At 44.9% G+C, this 18,459-nt stretch overlaps 1 protein-coding gene across 1 annotated transcript in view; it reads left to right on the plus strand.

Annotated features, from left to right (window-relative positions):
* Positions 1 to 2,267: 2,267 nt before the first annotated feature.
* SGCA (sarcoglycan alpha) overlaps positions 2,268 to 18,459 on the plus strand; it is a 27,653-nt gene continuing 11,461 nt past the window's right edge. The window contains exons 1-5 of the mRNA XM_018552737.1: positions 2,268 to 2,298; positions 6,266 to 6,388; positions 7,564 to 7,712; positions 7,793 to 7,865; positions 9,901 to 10,099. Coding sequence (XP_018408239.1) covers positions 2,268 to 2,298; positions 6,266 to 6,388; positions 7,564 to 7,712; positions 7,793 to 7,865; positions 9,901 to 10,099 — 575 coding nt within the window. The remainder of the gene's footprint in view (positions 2,299 to 6,265; positions 6,389 to 7,563; positions 7,713 to 7,792; positions 7,866 to 9,900; positions 10,100 to 18,459) is intronic.

Here is an 18,459-nt window from a genome sequence, read left to right on the forward strand (position 1 = left end):
TGCAAATTCCTTGCAGATGGGGTCCTGACCGGGGGACCCCCAGTGCTGAAGGCAGAAATGCTGACCACTACACCACTGTGCTACCCGATGTTATTATTCTCACATAAGGATACAAGCCATGATGCTCTCTTTATATGTACATTAACGTTCATGAGCTCATTTCATTCCATACTCACGTTGAACCAGGGGTATCCCTAGTCTTCTAGCTGCCTTAGGCAGGGTGTTGTTTGGAGGGTCCTTGTTGGGGGGCTTCAGCATCATCTTCCTGCCCAGCTATGGATACGACTCTGGTTGGCATCCCAGCAGGAGACGTCATTGGTTGCCAGGTACTGGGCGGGATGCCGTTCAGAGTATCTCAGGTTGCTAAGAGCTGATGGGAAGACATGTATGGCCCTTACTCATCTCACTGCCCGATTCTTAGCAACCAGGGATACTCTGGCCGGCGTCCTGCCCAGCTCCTGACAACCAGTGAGGCAACAGGCACAGTCTGCCTCATTATAGGGACCTGGAGGGTCTAGCAGCTCCTCTCATCCCACGCTGCTGGCCCACCATGGTGAGTCACACCAAGCAGCGGATCCCAAAGACTACTATCAGACGCCTTTCAATCTGTCCTGCGGTACAGAGCACTGCAGAGCACCTATTGCCTACAGGGGAAATGCAGAAGCTGCAACTAAGTAGATATAAACCCGCTGCAATGGTGGCAAGTGGGGGAACGCCTGGGGATCTCCTATGGAACTCTGCTTCAGAATCTATGCAATATTATGTCTCTGTTTACCAACAGTGGTTTCATTTTGGTTTTTGTTTTCTTTTTCTTTGCAGACTGACTACAGATCCTTGGAGAAGATACATCTTAGAGGAAACAAACATTGATACAACAAACAGAACATGGTGCACAGTCTGGAAGTGCAGGAGAAGCTACAAATTGGTCTTTTGACAGCTGTCAGTGCCGTGGGCTCATGTGACATTTTTCCTTTCATAATGTTCCAGTTTCTGACACATTGGGTTGATATCTTAGTCACTCTGCGACCTTCACGGCAATGTCACTGCTTGTTCCGGCATGAAAAATGTGATTCTTTCTGCTGACGGCGGTCAAGGAGGAGAAAGAGGGCAATATCAGCCTAGATTAGCTCAAGGACACCCCCCGCCCCCTATCATCCAAACCATCACCCAACATTGGGAGCATCCTGTGTCCATCATCAATGGGCACTGTGCAGTTTGCTCAGGGAAGAGTTAAACTCTACTACCTTTATAGGAAAGTAATTTAGTAATTTACAGCCATCAGCACATTAACATTTACCGTAAAGCTGAGGAAAGTGAAAAATCAGACAAATGAATGCACGTTTAAATGCATTTTAAAATGTATGCATTACAAACACCTGAATCTTCTTCCTGTTTAGTAGTGCTCAGACTGGGGGGAAAAGGATCAGGGCTAGGAGCCAATCAGGATTTGGTGTGGTGCGCATGTAAAGCCAGAGTGATGACCTCACAAGTGTGCTGCTTCTCTCTCCTTGTCCAAACAGCAAGCTGGGTAGGTTTTAACTAAACTGTGCTGATGTTGCAGTGGATCTTGAGGATCTGGCTTTGCGGTCTTGGATCACAAGACTAGCTGCACACGCCTAACCCTGCCTCCCATTATTTTCCACCACTTCCTGTCTCGGTGATACCGCAGGAAGTAAGAAGATCCCATTGGGGACACAGACAGCCATACAAATATGACAGAGAACTTCACTCAACAAATAAAAGTTCCATTATTTCTCTCTGTGCCCCGGTTGGAGAGATTCTCTTTACTGAAACAAACTTTTTATTGAAGTATAGTGCTTCCTTTCTCTTCAGTCTTTCCTATAATGCCTTGTTACATGGGTCTGGTCTCATTTGACTACACTGAAGGTGGAAAAAGAGGCCCATGCCTTCCCATTATTCCTTTTTAACATAAACACTGATGTCACCGTTGTCACTTAGCTGGTCTGGAGGAGGAAAAAGCGGCTTTACCTCCATGACTGCTAGCTCAAAATGTATACCCAGAATTCCCTGCCCTGTTAGATACAATGGTTATACATTGTATAAGTTCCAAAAAATGGACCAAAACATCCCTGCCCAAATTGTGTACATGACAGGTACACTTGAGGGGGGTGCATTGCTTTAATAACACGGTGGTTAGACACTGGCATGCCACTGTCACTGTGTCACCAGCATCTAGCTCTCCCCTCCCCTGACCAGCTGCCATTGCCACTCTTCCCCTGTCCATCCCCTCAGCAGTCACAGCAGATATGGCATCTGGGAGAGTGGCTCTTATAACAGGCATGAGACGGCTATATTGAGTGTTTTGTATATGTTTGTGTGCATGGTGCTTGTACCCCACCCAGCATGCCCCCTCACCCTTCTATGTGTGCATGATCCCCCACTGTCCTCTCTTTACACTTTTCTTTGCTAAGTGTTATTCGTATTATTCTGTCTGACTGTCTGTCTCATACACATCTTTTCACTTTACCTTTCACAAACTCTCTTGCCCCCTGCTCAGTCCTCTCTCTCCCTCTCTTTCTCTCTCCCTTCTCTCTCTCTTTTTCTCTCTCTCTCTATTCTCTCTCATCTACTCCCTCTCTCAATCTCCCTTCTCTCTCTTTCTCCCCTCTCTGTCTCTCCCTTCTCTCTTTTCTCTCTGCCTCTCCCTTCTCTCCCCCTTTCTCTCTCTTCTCCTTTCTCTCTCCCCTTTTACTCTCTCTCTCTCCTCTCTCTCTCTCTCTCTCTCTCTCTCTCTCTCTCTCTCTCTCTCTCTCTCTCTCTCTCTCTCTCTCTCTCTCTCTCTCTCTCTCTCTCTCTCTCTCTCTCTCTCTCTCTCTCTCTCTCTCTCCCTCTCTCTCTCTCCTCTCTCTCTCCCCTTTTACTCTCTCTCTCTCCTCTCTCTCTCTCTTTTCCTTCTCCTCTCTCTCTCTCCCTTCTCTCTCTCATTTCCCCTCTCTCTCCCTTCTCTCTCTCACCCCCTCCCTCCCTTTATCTCCTCTCTTCCTCTTCTCTCTCTCTCTCAATCCCTTCTCTCTCTCTCTCCCTTCCCTCCTCTCTCTCTCACCCCTTCCTCCCTCTCTCTCCCCCTCCTCTCTCTCTCTCTCTCTCTCCCTCTCTCTCTCTCCCTTCTCTCTCTGCTCTCCTCTCCCTCTTTCTCTCTCTCTCCCCCCCTCCCTCTTGTTCCCCCTCTCTCTCTCACCCTCACTCTCTCTCCTGCCCCTTTCTCTCCCTTCTCCAACCATCTCTCTCACCCTTATTGTCTCCCTTCTCCCCATCTCGCTCTCCCTCATTTTCTCTCTCTGTCTTTCTCTCTCCGTCTCTCTTCTCTCTCACCCTCTATTTTTTCTCTCTACCTTCTCCCCCCATCTCTCCACCATTCTCCCCCTCTCGCTTCCCTCCCCCTCATGCTTTCTCTCTCATTCTTTCTTTCTCTCTCTCCCTTATCCTTCACCCCCTCTCTCTTCTCTCTTCCTCATGCATCCACTCTCATTCTCTCTCTCACTCTTTTCTCTCAGTCATTCTCTCCACTTCCTTCTTTCCCTCATTCTCCCACCCACTTTCTCTTCCTTCTCCCCATCTCTCTCTCTCTCTCTCTCTTCTCCCCCATTCTCTGCTTTCTCCCATTCTTTATTTCAGTAATGCCCCCTCCTGTGTTTGAGATTTGACAGTTCAGGTCTATATATATATCAGAGATATAAATACATGGCAGTGGGTGTGTGGGTGTGTGTATATTTGTATATATCTGTAGGAGAACCTTTTTTCGGTCTTGATCAATTATAAATGTGATCTGCGTGTCGAATGTCATGCTTTTATTGAAATGTAGCTGGTGGACTCAAAGCTTCTCGGCATATGTTACAGAGGCATACATGGAAAGACTTTACAGATGTAAATGTGTGTACACGTCACCGAATCAGCTGCTGACTGAGTCATCTGTAGCACATTTCCGTAGAAGATCTATGAGCGAGGCGAGTGCAGCTGCACAAGGGCCCCTAAAGGCTGCAGAGGGCCCGAATTCACATATCTATTGTCTGTGACAGCATATGTACCCCTGGGCAGGAAAAAAGTCCAATGCTGTTTGTGATTTATTTTGGATGTGACACGGGACTTGTTTTCCCGGTCCCAGCCGAACGCATTGGTGTAGGAGCTATGAAAAGTGAGGGATGGAAAGAAAGAGTGAGAGAGAAAGAAAGAGCTGAAGAGAAGGGAAGATGAGAGAAGGAAGGAGATGGGAAGAAAGAGAAGAGGAGAGGAGGTAGAAAGCAAATGGAAGGAAGGGGAAGGAGGGAAGGGAAGAGAAGAAGAGAGAAGAGAAGACGAGAGGGGAGGACAGAAGTCCATTGCTCTATGTGATTCAGTTTGTATGTGACGCAGGGCTTTTTTCCTTTGTTCTGGCCAAAAGTATTGGTGCAGGAGCCAGGAAAAGTGAGGAATGGAGAGAGAGAAAAAGCTGAAGAGAAGGCAAGGCAAGAGAGGGGGGAAGGAAGGAAAGAAGGAGAAGGAACAGAAAGGGAAGAGAGGAGAAGAGAAAGGGGGAGAATAGAAATGATGAGGAGTGGAGAAGGGAGGAGGTAGAAGGGACATGGATTGGTGCAGGAGCCAGGAAAAGTTTTGGGATGGAGAGAGAGTGAGAGAGAGAGGAAGAACATAAGAACATACAAGAAGGTAAGACAAGGAAGGGGAAGGAGGAGCGAAGGGGAGAGAAGAAGAAGAGAGAATGAGAGGTGAGGAAAAAGTCCATTGCTCTGAGTGATTCAATTTGGGCGTTTTTGCTCGGTTCTGGCCCAATGGTTTGGTGCATGAGCCAGAAAAAGTGTGGGATGGAAAGAAAGAGAGAGAAAGAGGAGAAGGAAGGAAGATGAAGAGATGGGAAGAGAAGAGTGGAAGAGGAGAAGAGGGAAGCAAAGAGTAGAAGAGAAGTGAAGAGGAGAGAAGAGAAGATAGGAGATAAAAGTGAAATGGATTGGTGCAGGGCCCTGGAAAAGTGTGGGATGGAAAGAGAGAGAGAGAGGGAGAAGAGAGGGGGAGAGAGAAAGAAAAAAAAAACAGAAGAGAAGGTAAGGCAGGGGAGGAAGAAAAGGGAAGAGAAGGTAAGGCAGGGGAGGGGAGGGAGAAAAGGGAAAAGAAGAGAGAGAAGATAAGTGAAGAAGGGAAGAGAGGAGGTAGAAAGGAAAGATAGGTAGAAGGATCAGAGTGAAGAGAGAGAAGCCAAAAAGAAATTTAGAGAAGGGAGAGAGAGTGACAAAAAATATAATTGGGCAAGTTCCTTTACAGGTCACACTTCTCTACATCCCCAAATTTGTACTCTGATTCTTTTAACTACACAGCTGCCTGTGGAGGAAGGACCTGGTATTGAGGAATCTTCACATATAATGGAGCTCTTTTCAAATAAGAGACCAAAAAGCTACCACCGCATCAACAAAACATATGATGTATATTTGTGTAACAAACGTTTTGTACTTAGATTAACTTTGGTTGGTGTGGCAATTTCTTGGTCTATTATGTATTTGAAAATGTCTTAAGTTGAATCATTGCCTGCAGACGTTTGGTGGTGCCGTACCCGTTGTGTAGACATAATGGAACTGTGTGACAGCAGTTTAAAGAGCGTCTTCGGTTGCTTATGATAGACAGACAAGACTGATGGGTCAAATCCAGGGCCAGATCGTATAATATAAACCTCCGGGAGGTTATCTTTGTTGTTGGCTTTTCATCTGTCATGTTCACACTCTGTGATTTTTTATTGTCTTTTATTCTGGGCAATGTCACAAAAGTCCAATATCATGAAGGAGAACTCAGGTCTAATACAGCTGCTGAAATTACTGAATTTAACCCTCTTATCACCTCTTCCTGCAAGGACAGAACTTTCAATATACAGCCTACCAGTAACCCTGGCAAATTTTGTGCCCATCCATCCCCATATTCTACATCATGCCAACTGAGCAGCTCAGCGGCCACATATGGGTCCTACTTTTTAAAGTCCTTCCTTATGTACCTTTAGCTGGCCGTGCACCTAAACTGTCGATTCAACTTTCTTGTCAAAATTAATATGCATTTCCTTTTTTTATTTTGATTTTTTAATAAACTGCATTGAAGCTGCCAATCTATTGCCCAGTTTTGATTTCACAATCAACCTAATTCTGGTAGTCGATCAAATTCTTGGGCGGTCGATTGCTTAGTTTACAATGTCTGTCTGCAGTCCAGCTTTAAAAGGGTTCTTCTATTATTCAGTGTGTTTTCTGACGTAGTATTATGCTTCTTTCCCATCTAGAATTTATCTGGCTGTGTTTGGTTGGAAGTCTTTGTGATCAGAATGTCTACCCTAAAGTGGGCACCCTCTTTGTACACAAACTGGATGCTGAGGATTACCAGCAACAATTCCTGAATAAATCAGGTGAGTGCAGAATGCAAAACCAATGGATACAAGCTGGCTTATCCAATGTATTTCTAACCTTTTGCCAGGAACTGCATGGGGTCTGTTAATAACCAATTTGCAGAAACATTCATCTTAAGAATCTTTCTGAACATTTGTTATGTGCAAACAGACACAGAAACTAATGTTCTTAGATACAGTTTCTTTTCAGGTCGAATGTATGTAATGTAATACTGCATTTTGGCCATTAGATGAAGCTGAGGAGCATTTTCTTTTCAGGTCGAATGTTTGTAATATGCTACTGCATTTTTGCCACTAGATTGAGGTTAGGAGCATTTTCTTTTTTGGTTTAATGTATGTAATGTAATATTGCATTTTGGCCACTAGGTGGATCGGAGGAGCACAGGAAATAAATACTAATCATAAATAGTGATGGGCTCAGGCGTACTCGCAGCTCCACGTGCCGAGCCCACCAGGAAGCTGACAGCGCCGCAGCGCCAATCACAGGAACTGAGACATATCCCGATCTCTGCAGCTGTGGACCTGGATAATGCCTCAGTACCTGTGATTGGAGCTGCGGCGCTGTCAGCTTCCTGGCGGGCTCGGCACGTGGAACTGCGAACACGCCCGAGCCCATCCCTAATCATAAACACAAAAAAGCCACTAACATTCATGACATGTACCCCTTACATAACTTATTTTTTCTACTTGTCCCTTGATCTGTTGCCAGCCCACCTAAAAAATACTTCCAAGTATGTGACAACACATGACACTGACCCATCTCCTCACAGTGCAGCTCTTGGCTGCCTGAAAGGCATGAGCGCTGTCACATGGCCGTGGGAGGAGCATACACAATCACCACGTAGGTATCAACCTGCTTGGCTTAGGAACTTCATACAGCCTGGCAGCCCATCAGAACGACAGGGCAGTGATTGAAATGCAATCACATGCTTCCTGTTCTCCATGGATAAAAGTGAATTTGTTACTTTGTCTAAAATGAGCAAAGTACAGGTACTCTTTAAACATTTTGTGGGTGTGTAATACACCAGACAATACATAATTAGCGATGGACCTAAAAAGAACACTTAATGCCCAAGCTGAACCTTTAGCTGCACTACTTACATTTATAAACAAATCATATTTATAAAGGATCTTGAGGTTCCACTTCTACCCCATGTTGTGTCCTCCATCTCCAGGTAATGAGCGAACTCAACCTATTTCCTTCCGCGCTAATTTGGAAGGGTTCCCCGACTTGCCTGGATGGCTGCGTTATACTCAGCGCTCCCCATGGCACAGTGGATATTTGTACGGCTCCCCAACTAGCCCAGAAAAACACATCATAGAGGTATGTTCATACTGAAGAAACGTATCTACTTCAGAGACCATAGAAAACAGTCATCTGAATTATTCTCATCTGTTTTACAGATCAAAGTATATAATAGACACACATTTGAAATGCTTCGAGAAAAGATCGTTTTCCATATCCGTTCTGCAGATGGTAAGTGGCTCTTGTAGTTCTCATGGATGTGTAAGCCAACAATAGCATTTCACATAATGATGGAGCGTCCCTGGCTAAAATATATAAAAACCGAGTCCGAGACTATACGGTACCTATACATTGCTCTGCTTTGTTCCCATGTCTTGTCATGATCTCCGGGGGACTCCTTCATTAGAAGAGAGAATTAGGAAGAACGCAGATTGCAGGGATAAATGTTATCATTCATTTAATTCAGTCACCCATTATACCTTGACGACTTCAAGTGAATTTATTTCCAATTACATTGTTGGAGCTTTAGTAGCATACAAACAGACCGCACTATCCAGAGAATTCCAATACTTCAGAGTTTATTGCAATTCACAGCAAATCCAGTGTAACAGTGACTAAAAGTGTACAAAGCAACAAATGCCAGCACTGCACACCCCCAACTAGCTACAACCGCTCACATGTTTCACCCGTAGGCTTATTCATAGAGGTTCTCTGGATAGTGCGGTCTGTTTGAATACTACTACATTCCAAGGTGGAGACGCACCTATTGGACCAGCACCTGTGGAGTCCTGATGGTGGCTAAGGAATTGGAGCGGGGAGATTTCCTTTGGCTCTACAATTGTTGGAGCTTCGTCATTGCCTTGGCCTACACTGTCTAAACTGAGAGCATTATCTTCTCATGTACAGTAGCCAGATTCTAGTATTGGTTCAAGGAAGGTACACACCACAGTATAACACTGCAAACTAGTTCACCACAGCATAGGCTATACCTGCGGTAGGAAACCTTGGCAATCCAGCTGTGCTGAAACACAAATTCCATCATGACTCTGTCTTTGGGAGTCATACTTGTGGCTGTCAGAGTCTTGCATTGCCTCATGGGACTTGTAGTTCCACACAGCTGGAGTGCTGAGGTTGCCTACCCCTGGGCTATATTATATACTAAGCAGATGGCAGAATTACTAGTCAGTTGCAGATCTATAGTTCAATAGGAAGTTAATATGTGGAACATCTGTGTGCAGATATCAGGGATTTTGGGTGCTGGTATGGTGGGAGGGTGCTTTAAGAGCAGATCTTGGCACAGAAATGCTTGATACTTAATGGTGAGAAGAAGGTACATTTGTAAATAAAGGCATTAACGCAGTTATTCTGCCAAGGGTTTAAAATTACGTAACTAACACCAAAACCAAAAGTGTAATATATTGCAGATTACTGTTCCTTAGAATGCAATTCATTATTATTAATGAATAATAATTAATTGCATTTGAATTAATGGTCTATTAATGAACAATAAAGGGCGAAGGGCCCTGGGAATATCTGTGAACGTTGATTTTGTGCAAACAAAGACAAAAACGAATGTTCCTTTTCAAGTTGAATGTATTGTGATGTAATATTGCATTATGGCCACTAGATGGAGCTAAGGTGCATAGAAAAAAAGTATTTAGGAATGTAATACTGCATTGTGACCACCAGATGGAGCTGAGAAGCATAGGAATCAGCACTAGCACCACTAGATGGAACTGAGGAGCATAGGAAATAAGTATTTAGCAATGTAATACTGCATTATGGCCACTAGATGTATCTAAGGAGCATAGGAAACAGCACTAGTACCACTAGATGGAGCTGAGCAGCGCTGGCAAGAAGTATTTAGGAATGAAATACTGCATTATGGCCACTTGATGGCGCTGAGGACCATCGGAAACAGCACTAGGGCCACTAGATGAAACTGAAGAGCATAGGAAATAAGTATTTAGTAATGTGATACTGCATTATGGCCACTAGATGGAGCAGAGGAACATAGGAAACAACACTAGAGTCACTAGATGAAACTGAGCAGCATAGGAAATAAGTATTTAGGAATGTAATACGGCATTATGGCCACTAGATGGCATTGAGGAGCATAGGAAATTAGTATTTAGGACTGTAATATGGCATCATGGCCACTAGATGGAGCAGAGGAACATAGGAAACAGCACCACTGCCACTGGAGCCATATGATCCACTTCCTCATCTCATATATGTATTTTTCTCTAAAACGTCATATTTGTAGATGTGCCGCCGCCGTATCGAGCTGAGTTTTTGGTGGAAAACATGGACGTGGAGGAGATGCTGCCCCCAGAGGCTCAGCACAGCTTCCAGGTTCCCTTGCAGGCTATCTGGAACACCCAGCGTCTGTCCATCATTAATATCACATCAGCTCTGGACAAGGGAGGACGGGTCCCGCTCCCACTTCCAGGACGTAAAGAGGGGTATTTATAGACTTCTTCTACTTTTATCATCTCACCATATTTTTCTGCTCTTAAAGGGATTTCAAAGTTTCAGGTTAAAAAAAAAAAATGGAGGCCTTCTTTAAAATGGAATTAGTTTTCCTAAACGCTGTCTGTTTGATGATTGAGGGGGACTCTATTGCAGCTTCTAATGTACATTGTGAGAAGCTCACCGTGTGTAGTGAAATCAAAGGAAGTTCAGTCCAGGAGAGGAGCCGGTACAACTGTGCAAGACTGAAGGGAAGGCCGGAGCTCCGCTTAAACAGAAACAATCTTGCTGCTGGCTATAATTTTCATTTTTTACACTTCATACGTATTTCTGCCAGTCCCGTATTCTCTTATCTTTTCAATGACCTTGAATCTGAGGCTGCAGTAACAGGAGCCTCCGGGAACATCCTGGAACCTGATGGCAACAGATTATATGAAACTTGGATTAAAGTGTAACCAAATGGCACAATTTTCTTTTTTCTAGTATAGTGTAAGGTTAGAACTGCTGTCTGTGTCCCTGCTGGGGTAGTGCTGGTGACTAGGGATGTCCCCATACCGATACTAGTATCGGTATCACGGCTGATACCAGGCATTTGATGAGTACTTGTATTCATGAAAATGGCACAATTCTTAAGGCCGATACCGGCCCTTTCAATTTTTAAACAGCAGCGGCTGTCTGAGTTCCCGCGCTTGTGGGGACCTCAGCAGCCTGCTGGGGACCTGCAGATAGCTGTCCATGGCAGTGCCTGTCCGGTTCTTTATCTCCTCCTCTTCCTTCCCGGTGCAGGCACAGCCACGGACAGTCACAGGGGAGGGACTACTGGCGGTGCAGCCAAAACGGCCACCCCAGGGCTAGAAGCTGGGGGTTCCCGCAGCACACTGACAGGGCAGGACTGGGCCGGGAGATGAATGAAGGTTGGGGGGCACAGCAGCGGAGATAGTAAGTCGGGGGGCCAACGGAGACGGTCTCGACATGGAGGCGGCTGGGGCCCAGCATTGCCGCTCCGGACGTGGAGGAGGTCGGGTCCCAGCATTGCCGGTGAGGTGGAGTGCCTATTATAAGATAAGATAAGATAACAAAACCAGCTTTTGCTGCAATATTCACCTTCAATGCAGAAATGTCCCCCGTGATACTACTTTTTTGCCACTAGATGTCCTCAGTCTGAATGCCAGCGTCATTCCACTCACTTATTCTGAGCCCAAGGTGTCCTGGACCTACCCCCATCCTGTAATTGGAGAGTGAAAGGAGCGCAGTGAAGAGGTCACCTCCCCATCACTCTGCTCTCTCCTATCAGCGTGTTATTTGTCAGTACATGAACTAATCGGCTCCTTGCGATGCTTCTTCCGCTCATGCTGTCCAGATCAGAATTTAGGTACTTGCATTTAAAAAATACATTTAATGGAGTACTAATGATTGCAGATCTGCACTGTGTCTTTTATATCACTTTAAGTTTTGGCTTTACATACACTTTCTAAGATAAATTGAGCCTTAGCAGTTCACAGCAGTTCATTAGCAATCCAGTGACTGCATGTACTGCTCGGACAAGAGCCCGGCTTGCCATGCCGATCTGCACGCTCTGCCAAGCTTATGATGATTGGCTTTCACCCAAAATCCGTGTTACAATGTCTTGTGCCTTTGTATAAGCGTAGCAAGGAGATGACACTGTTAGTCCTTTCAGTAGAAGGGACCGATTGCTGTGCGTCACCCTTCCCTGTACAGCATTACGGAATAGGTCAGTGCTATAAAATTGGCTAAAATGTTTTTGTTTCGCCATGCTGCATCACAGTATGAAAACTGCTAGACATAATAGAGGATTGTTAGATCTACAGCCAATAAAACAGCAAAGTAAGCGTATAGCCTTCACTATAGAATTAGGGGAAGATGCACTTATGGAGAGGGTGGGAAGTGGTGGGAAATGTAGCCGGGGATTACTTGCTGGAAAAACATTAATGCCGCACAGATGTTGTTGATGTAAGGATTAAGTCGGATGCTTTATTAACCTCTTGCATCGGCTGTTAGCGTATCTGCAGTGGAATCGGAGATAGGGTTGCCACCTTTTCTTCTAGTGAAACCCGAACACTCTAGCGACGCACTGACATTTTTTTTGGAGAATGAGTTTGTATGTAAATAGCGCCGCCCATTCATATGTAAATATCACAGTTGAGTTTTATTTTTAGTGGGGGTCCAGTAGCCCCTATCTTAATTTTAGTTGCCCCTGTCTGCATGACATCTTGTGTCCGGGTTTCTGCTGCTATGAAATCCGGACACAGCATTCAAAACCCGGACTGTCCGGGTCAATCCTGGACAGGTGGCAACCCTACCCTAGTTGTTTTCTACATTTAGCCCATCATAATGTCTCCGAGATCACTTCTATGCAGCCTGCAGGTCCATCCTCCCCCCCCCCCACCATGTAACTCTCTCCTCCATGTAACTCTCTCCTCCATGGTCGCCTCTGTCCGAAGAGCTTCAAGATGGAGAGCAGTGAGCAGAGCGGAAAATGTCCGTTCTCTGCTCTGCTCTATGTAAACAGTGAGAGGGGAGAGCTGCACCGGCATCCTTCCCATCTCAGCTGTCACAGGAGTTCCAGCACAGCGCTGTGCTAGAACTCCTGCATTGGAGGTGACAGGTTCAATAAAGAGAACCTGTCACCTCCAAATGCTATCACACAGGGGCTTGTTATCTCCTGTGTGATAGCAAAAAAGTTAAGAGGGGGAAAAAATTGGAGAAAATAAATAAAAAGTTTAAAAAATAATAAATAAAATTAAGAAATGTGATTAAAAAGTAAACAATTATAAGAAAATGTTTTAATAAAAAAAACATTATTTTAAAAAGTAAAGTTAAAAAAATAATAATATTAAAAAAGTGACAAGTAGAAAAATAAATAAAAACATTTAAAACTAATCCTCCCCCCCCACCATCCACCCACCATCTCGTCCCTTTAGATCCTTTAGTAGCCCATACAGAAGGTCTGGTGATAGGAATTCAATACAATGTTTGAATGCAAAGATACTAATCCAATCATGTGTAATGATATCACAGCTCTGGGTATTGCTCACCACCCAAAGCAGTGGCCTTGTGTGCATGTTGCTGAATTACAATTGAGCTGGCTGTGCGTTCAACTTCTCTGGTGACCACCTTTTCAGCTTTATTTCATAAAGTTGCAGAAACCAGCAACCAACTGGCTTTCAGATAAGTTAACCTTTCATATTGGTTGCTATGGGTTATTGCAGTGTAGTTTTATTGCAGTCAAGATGGTGTCCTGTGGTTCAAGGCAATGGACCCTTGGAAGGAAAGTTTAACCAGATTGGACTATCCTTAAGGAGACCAAGGGGGAGACACTGATGGTAGTAATACCCAGAAATACTAATCATGTGATATGTAATGATATCACAGCTCTGGTTTTAGGTGCCACCCACCATCTGTGGCGGTGGCGCTGTGTGTATGCTGCTGTCATAAAGAATAACATGGTTGTGAGTTCTAATCCATGTGCAACCACCTTTTAATATTTATTGACTAAAATTGTAGAAACTGCAGAAACCAATAGCAACCAATTGGCTTTCCGACTAGGTAGCCTTCTATATGGATTGCTATGGGTTATTGCACTGTGCAGATGGAGGGCATCTTTTATTTCAGGGCAATGAACTCTTGAAAGTAGAGTTTAATCAGAAGGGAGAGCCTTTAGGAGGCCAAGTGGGACCCTGGTCTAGGTCTGATGGCAGCAATGTAACACAATGATTGACCATTAAGCCACTAATTATATGGCAAGCATTGATATCACAGCTCTGGTTTTAACCCCCCAGCCCCGTATCTGAGGTGGTGGTGTTGTGTATGTGCTGCTAACCTCAATGATAACATGATTGTGAGTTCAAATCCCCATGCAATCATTATTTCAGATTTATTTATTAAAGTTGTATAAACTGCGGAAACCAATGGAACCCCATTGGCTTTAGACTAGGTAGTGTTTCATATTGATTGCTTTGGGTTATTGCACTGTGCAGATGGAGGGCATCTTTTATTTCAGGGCAATGAACTCTTGAAAGTAGAGTTTAACCAGAAGGAATAGATTTTTGGAGGCTGTTTGACCATTAATCCACAATTCGTATGGTGTATAATGATATCAAAGCTCTGGTTTGGGCCCCACCCCCCATCTGAGGTAGTGGCGTTGTGTGTATGCTGCTGACCACCAAAATAAAATGGTTGTGAGTTCGAATCCCCCGAGGACCACATTTTCAGATTTATTTATTAACATTGTATAAACTTAAGAAACCAGTATCAACCAATTGGTTTTCAGACTAGGTAGCCTATCATATTGGTGGCTTTGGGTTATTGAACCTTGCAGGCAGTTGAGATGGTGTCCTTTGGTTCAAGGTAATGGACTCTTGAAAGTAACTGAGCTAAGTGGGAGGCTATCCTAGGTCTAATGGCAGCGATTAAATACAATGGGTGACCATTAAACCACAAATTTTCTGGTAGGCAATGATATCAAAGCTCTGGTTTTGGCCCCGCCCACCAACTGAGCCAGTGGCGTTGGGTGTATGTTACTGACCATAAACATAAAATGGTCGAGAGTTTAAATCCCCAGGTGACCATCCTTTCAGATTTATTTATTAAAGTTGTATAAATTGCAGAAACCAGTAGCAACCAATTGGCCTTCAGACTACGTAGCCTTTCATATTGGTGGCTCTGGGTTATTGAACTTTACAGGCGATTGAGATGGCTTCCTTTGCTCCATGGCAATGGACTCTTGAAAGTAACTGTTTTTTTTTTTTTACCAGCTGGAGATAGTCATTGAGGCCAAGATTCATTTAACCATTAATACGCCAATCATATGGTATGTCATGATATCACAGCTCTTGTTTTGGCCCCGCCCACCATCTGAGGCAGTGGTCTTGTGTGTAGGATGGCGATCTCACTAATAGAATGGTTGTGAGTTCGAATCCTCAGATGGCCACCTATTCAGATTTATTTATGAAAGTTACATAAAGTGCAGAAACCGATAGCAACCAATCAGCTTTCCTACCTGGTACGGTTCATATTGGTTGCTACGGGGTACTGCACTTTACAATTTGTATTACCTTACTTGATCAGCTCAGTTGAATTTGAGTTGTATTACCACTGCTCACAGACTCAAGCACCCAGGGCTGTGGCTCAGTCACATGAAGGCTGACGATTGTTGAATCTCAAGGCCAAGTGTTCAATTCCCAAGGTAGAACAAACTACCTAATGGCTGTTTGGGGTGAAACAGCAACAATGTGCTTGGTGGAATTTGAAGGGGCATCCCTGGTCACAAAAACCCGGTAAAAGGTTAACGTGTGGACTTTCTCCCCAAAGAACTATGAGGTGGTTGGCACCATGTGAATGAAGAGGCATCCACTGTTCACAAAAACCAGGTGAGGGGTTAAGGAGTGGACCTTCTCACCAAAGAGCTATGAGGTTGGCACCGTGTGCATGGACCCACAGTGGAATACACTCAAGCCATGAAGGGGCATCTCTTGTCACTCTGGTTTTGGCCCCACCCACCAACTGAGCCAGTGGCGTTGAGTGTATGCTACTGACCATAAACATAAAATGGTTGAGAGTTTAAATCCCCAGGTGACCATCCTTTCAGATTTATTTATTAAAGTTGCATAAACTGCAGAAACCGGTAGCAACCAATCGGCTTTCAGACTAAGTAGCCTTTCATATTGGTGGCTCTGGGTTATTGAACCTTGCAGGAAGTTGAGATGGCGTCCTTTGGTTCAAGGCAATGGACTCCTGAAAGTAACTGAGCCAAGTGGGAGGCTTGCCTATGTCTAATGGCAGCAATTAAATACAATGGGTGACCATCAAACCACTAATTGTCTGGTAGGCAATGATATCAAAGCTCTGGTTTTGGCTCCACCCACCATCTGAGGCAGTGGCGTTGGGTGTATGCCGCTGACCACCAAAATAAAATGGTTATGAGTTCAAATCCCCAGGTGACTACCCATTTAGATTTATTTATTAAAGTTGTATAAATTGCAGAAACCAGTAGCAACCAATTGGTTTTCAGACTAGATAGCCTTTCATATTGGTGGCTCTGGGTTATTGGACCTTGCAGACAGTTGAGATGGTGTTCTTTGGTCCATGGCAATGGACTCTTGAAAGTAACTGATTTTTTTTAACCAGATGAAGATAGTCATTGATGCCAAGATTAATTTAACCATTGACCCGCCAATCATATGGTATGTCATGATATCACAGCTCTGGTTTTGGCCCCGCCCACCATCTGAGGCAGTGGTCTTGTGTGTAGGATGGCGATCTCACTAATAGAATGGTTGTGAGTTCGAATCCTCAGATGGCCACCTATTCAGATTTATTTATGAAAGTTACATAAAGTGCAGAAACCGATAGCAACCAATCAGCTTTCCTACCTGGTATGGTTCATATTGGTTGCTACGTGGTACTGCACTTTACAATTTGTATTACCTTACTTGATCACCTCAGTTGAATTTGAGTTGTATTACCACTGCTCACAGACTTAATCAATCAGCGCTGTGGCTCAGTCACATGAAGGGTGGCGATTGTGGAATCTGAAGGCCGAGTGTTCGATTCCCAAGGTAGAGCAAACTACCTAATGGCTGTTTGGGGTGAAACAGCAACAATGTGCTTGGCAGAATGTGAAGGGGCATCCCTGGTCACAAAAACCTGGTGAGAGGCTAAGGTGTGGACTTTCTCCCCAAAGAACTATGAGGTGTTTGGCACCGTGTGAATGAAGAGGCATCCACTGTTCACAAAAACGAGGTGAGAGATTAAGGAGTGGACCTTGGCACCGTGTGAATGAAACCTCAGTGACATACCCTCAAGCCATGAAGGGGCATCTCTTGTCACAAAAACCTGGTGAGGGGTTAAAGAAGGAGTGGACCTGCTCCTTAAAGAACTGTGAGGTTGGCACCATGTGAATGAAACCTCAGTGAAGTAAACTCCAGCCATATGACCTTGCTGTCCAGGGAGACATGTGAATGAAATGCCAAAGAAGGTGCACCCTTACCATGGCAAGGGGATATAGAGTGACCTGGCAAGTTGGAAGAGGCCAAGTGCCTCACAGAAAAGCAAGCAAATTTTGCCTAAAATTAAGGAAATGTTCAAGAAACCCTTCCCAGGTCTCTCTGTCCACTCCATCATCCTCAGTGCACAGCTTTCCTTGGAAATTTGGCTACTTCACCAAGGATGGTGATCCGCACCACCACTTCAAGTTTCCCAAGGAAGGTGGTGCCTCACCACCACATGTTCAAGCTCTAAGCACTTCCACTGGGTCTTCACACAATTTTGCACCCATCACACAACCAGTGGTCTTGGTCCTGCTTCAAGTGACCAACTTTGCACTCACTGGTGGGAGTTGAACCCACAACCCCCTGATTCAGGCTCCAGTAGCCTTACACACTGCACCACAGAACCAGAAGACAACATAATGAGTTGCTCATGTTCCTATATCATGGAGATTGGCTCTCTGAGCCCATTGAACACTAAAACAAACATGTTACCACAGAAGAGATTCAAACCGGGAAAACCAAGGCCTGCAGCATTCTAAAGCAGCAATCAAACCACATGCACCACAAGGACTGGACATGTGCAAACCTTCTCAGTAAAAGTATATACTAAAGACAACTTTGGAGGTGGGACTACAAAAAGTGTACAGGGGCTCATAAATCACAGAATTTACCTCTCTACATGCAGATTTGAACACACCACCTAGAGCGTAAGATGAGCACTCTACCCACTGAGCTACTTCAACAGAACGCAGAATGCAAATCACTGTGCAACCAATATGCTGAGTTGCCATCACTTCCCTAGCAGAAAGCCATTGGCACAAGTGCCTAGCACAGGCCACATAGCACAGAGCCATGGTGCAGCTGGGAAGGATTCCAACAAAATTGTCAGGCTCTACCCCAGCTCCCTAAGTGACAGCTGGCTCCGCCTCTAGAAGTCAGCTGTGCCCCTCTTTTCCCCAGTCTGTCCTTCCAATGAGCACTGTAGTAGGGTCGCCACCTTTTCTTCAAGCAAAACCCGAACACACTCGAGCGACGAGGCGCACTTTCAGTATCGATTCCTCACAGGTAGAGTGCATTTGGTATCACTCCGTGTGTGACAGGAGGCGGCGCTATAGAGGAAACATCGGCTTATGCAGCTCTGCTCCCTGCCCTGCCGCCTCGCTTCCTCTAGCGCTGGCTGTGTTGGCACCGCTGATTCTCTCCCGCGGCTCTTCAAGTTCCCCCTTATGCCACCACCGGCCCTGGGAATGGTCACAACTAGGTCTTATTTTCGGGGTAGGTCTTATATTTTAACAATTCCCAAAAATGGTACTAGGTCTTAATTTCGGGGTAGGTCTTATTTT

This window comes from Nanorana parkeri, unplaced genomic scaffold (genome assembly GCF_000935625.1).
Source record: "Nanorana parkeri isolate BGI_ZX_2015 unplaced genomic scaffold, ASM93562v1 scaffold96, whole genome shotgun sequence".
In the NCBI taxonomy this organism is placed as follows: domain Eukaryota; kingdom Metazoa; phylum Chordata; class Amphibia; order Anura; family Dicroglossidae; genus Nanorana; species Nanorana parkeri.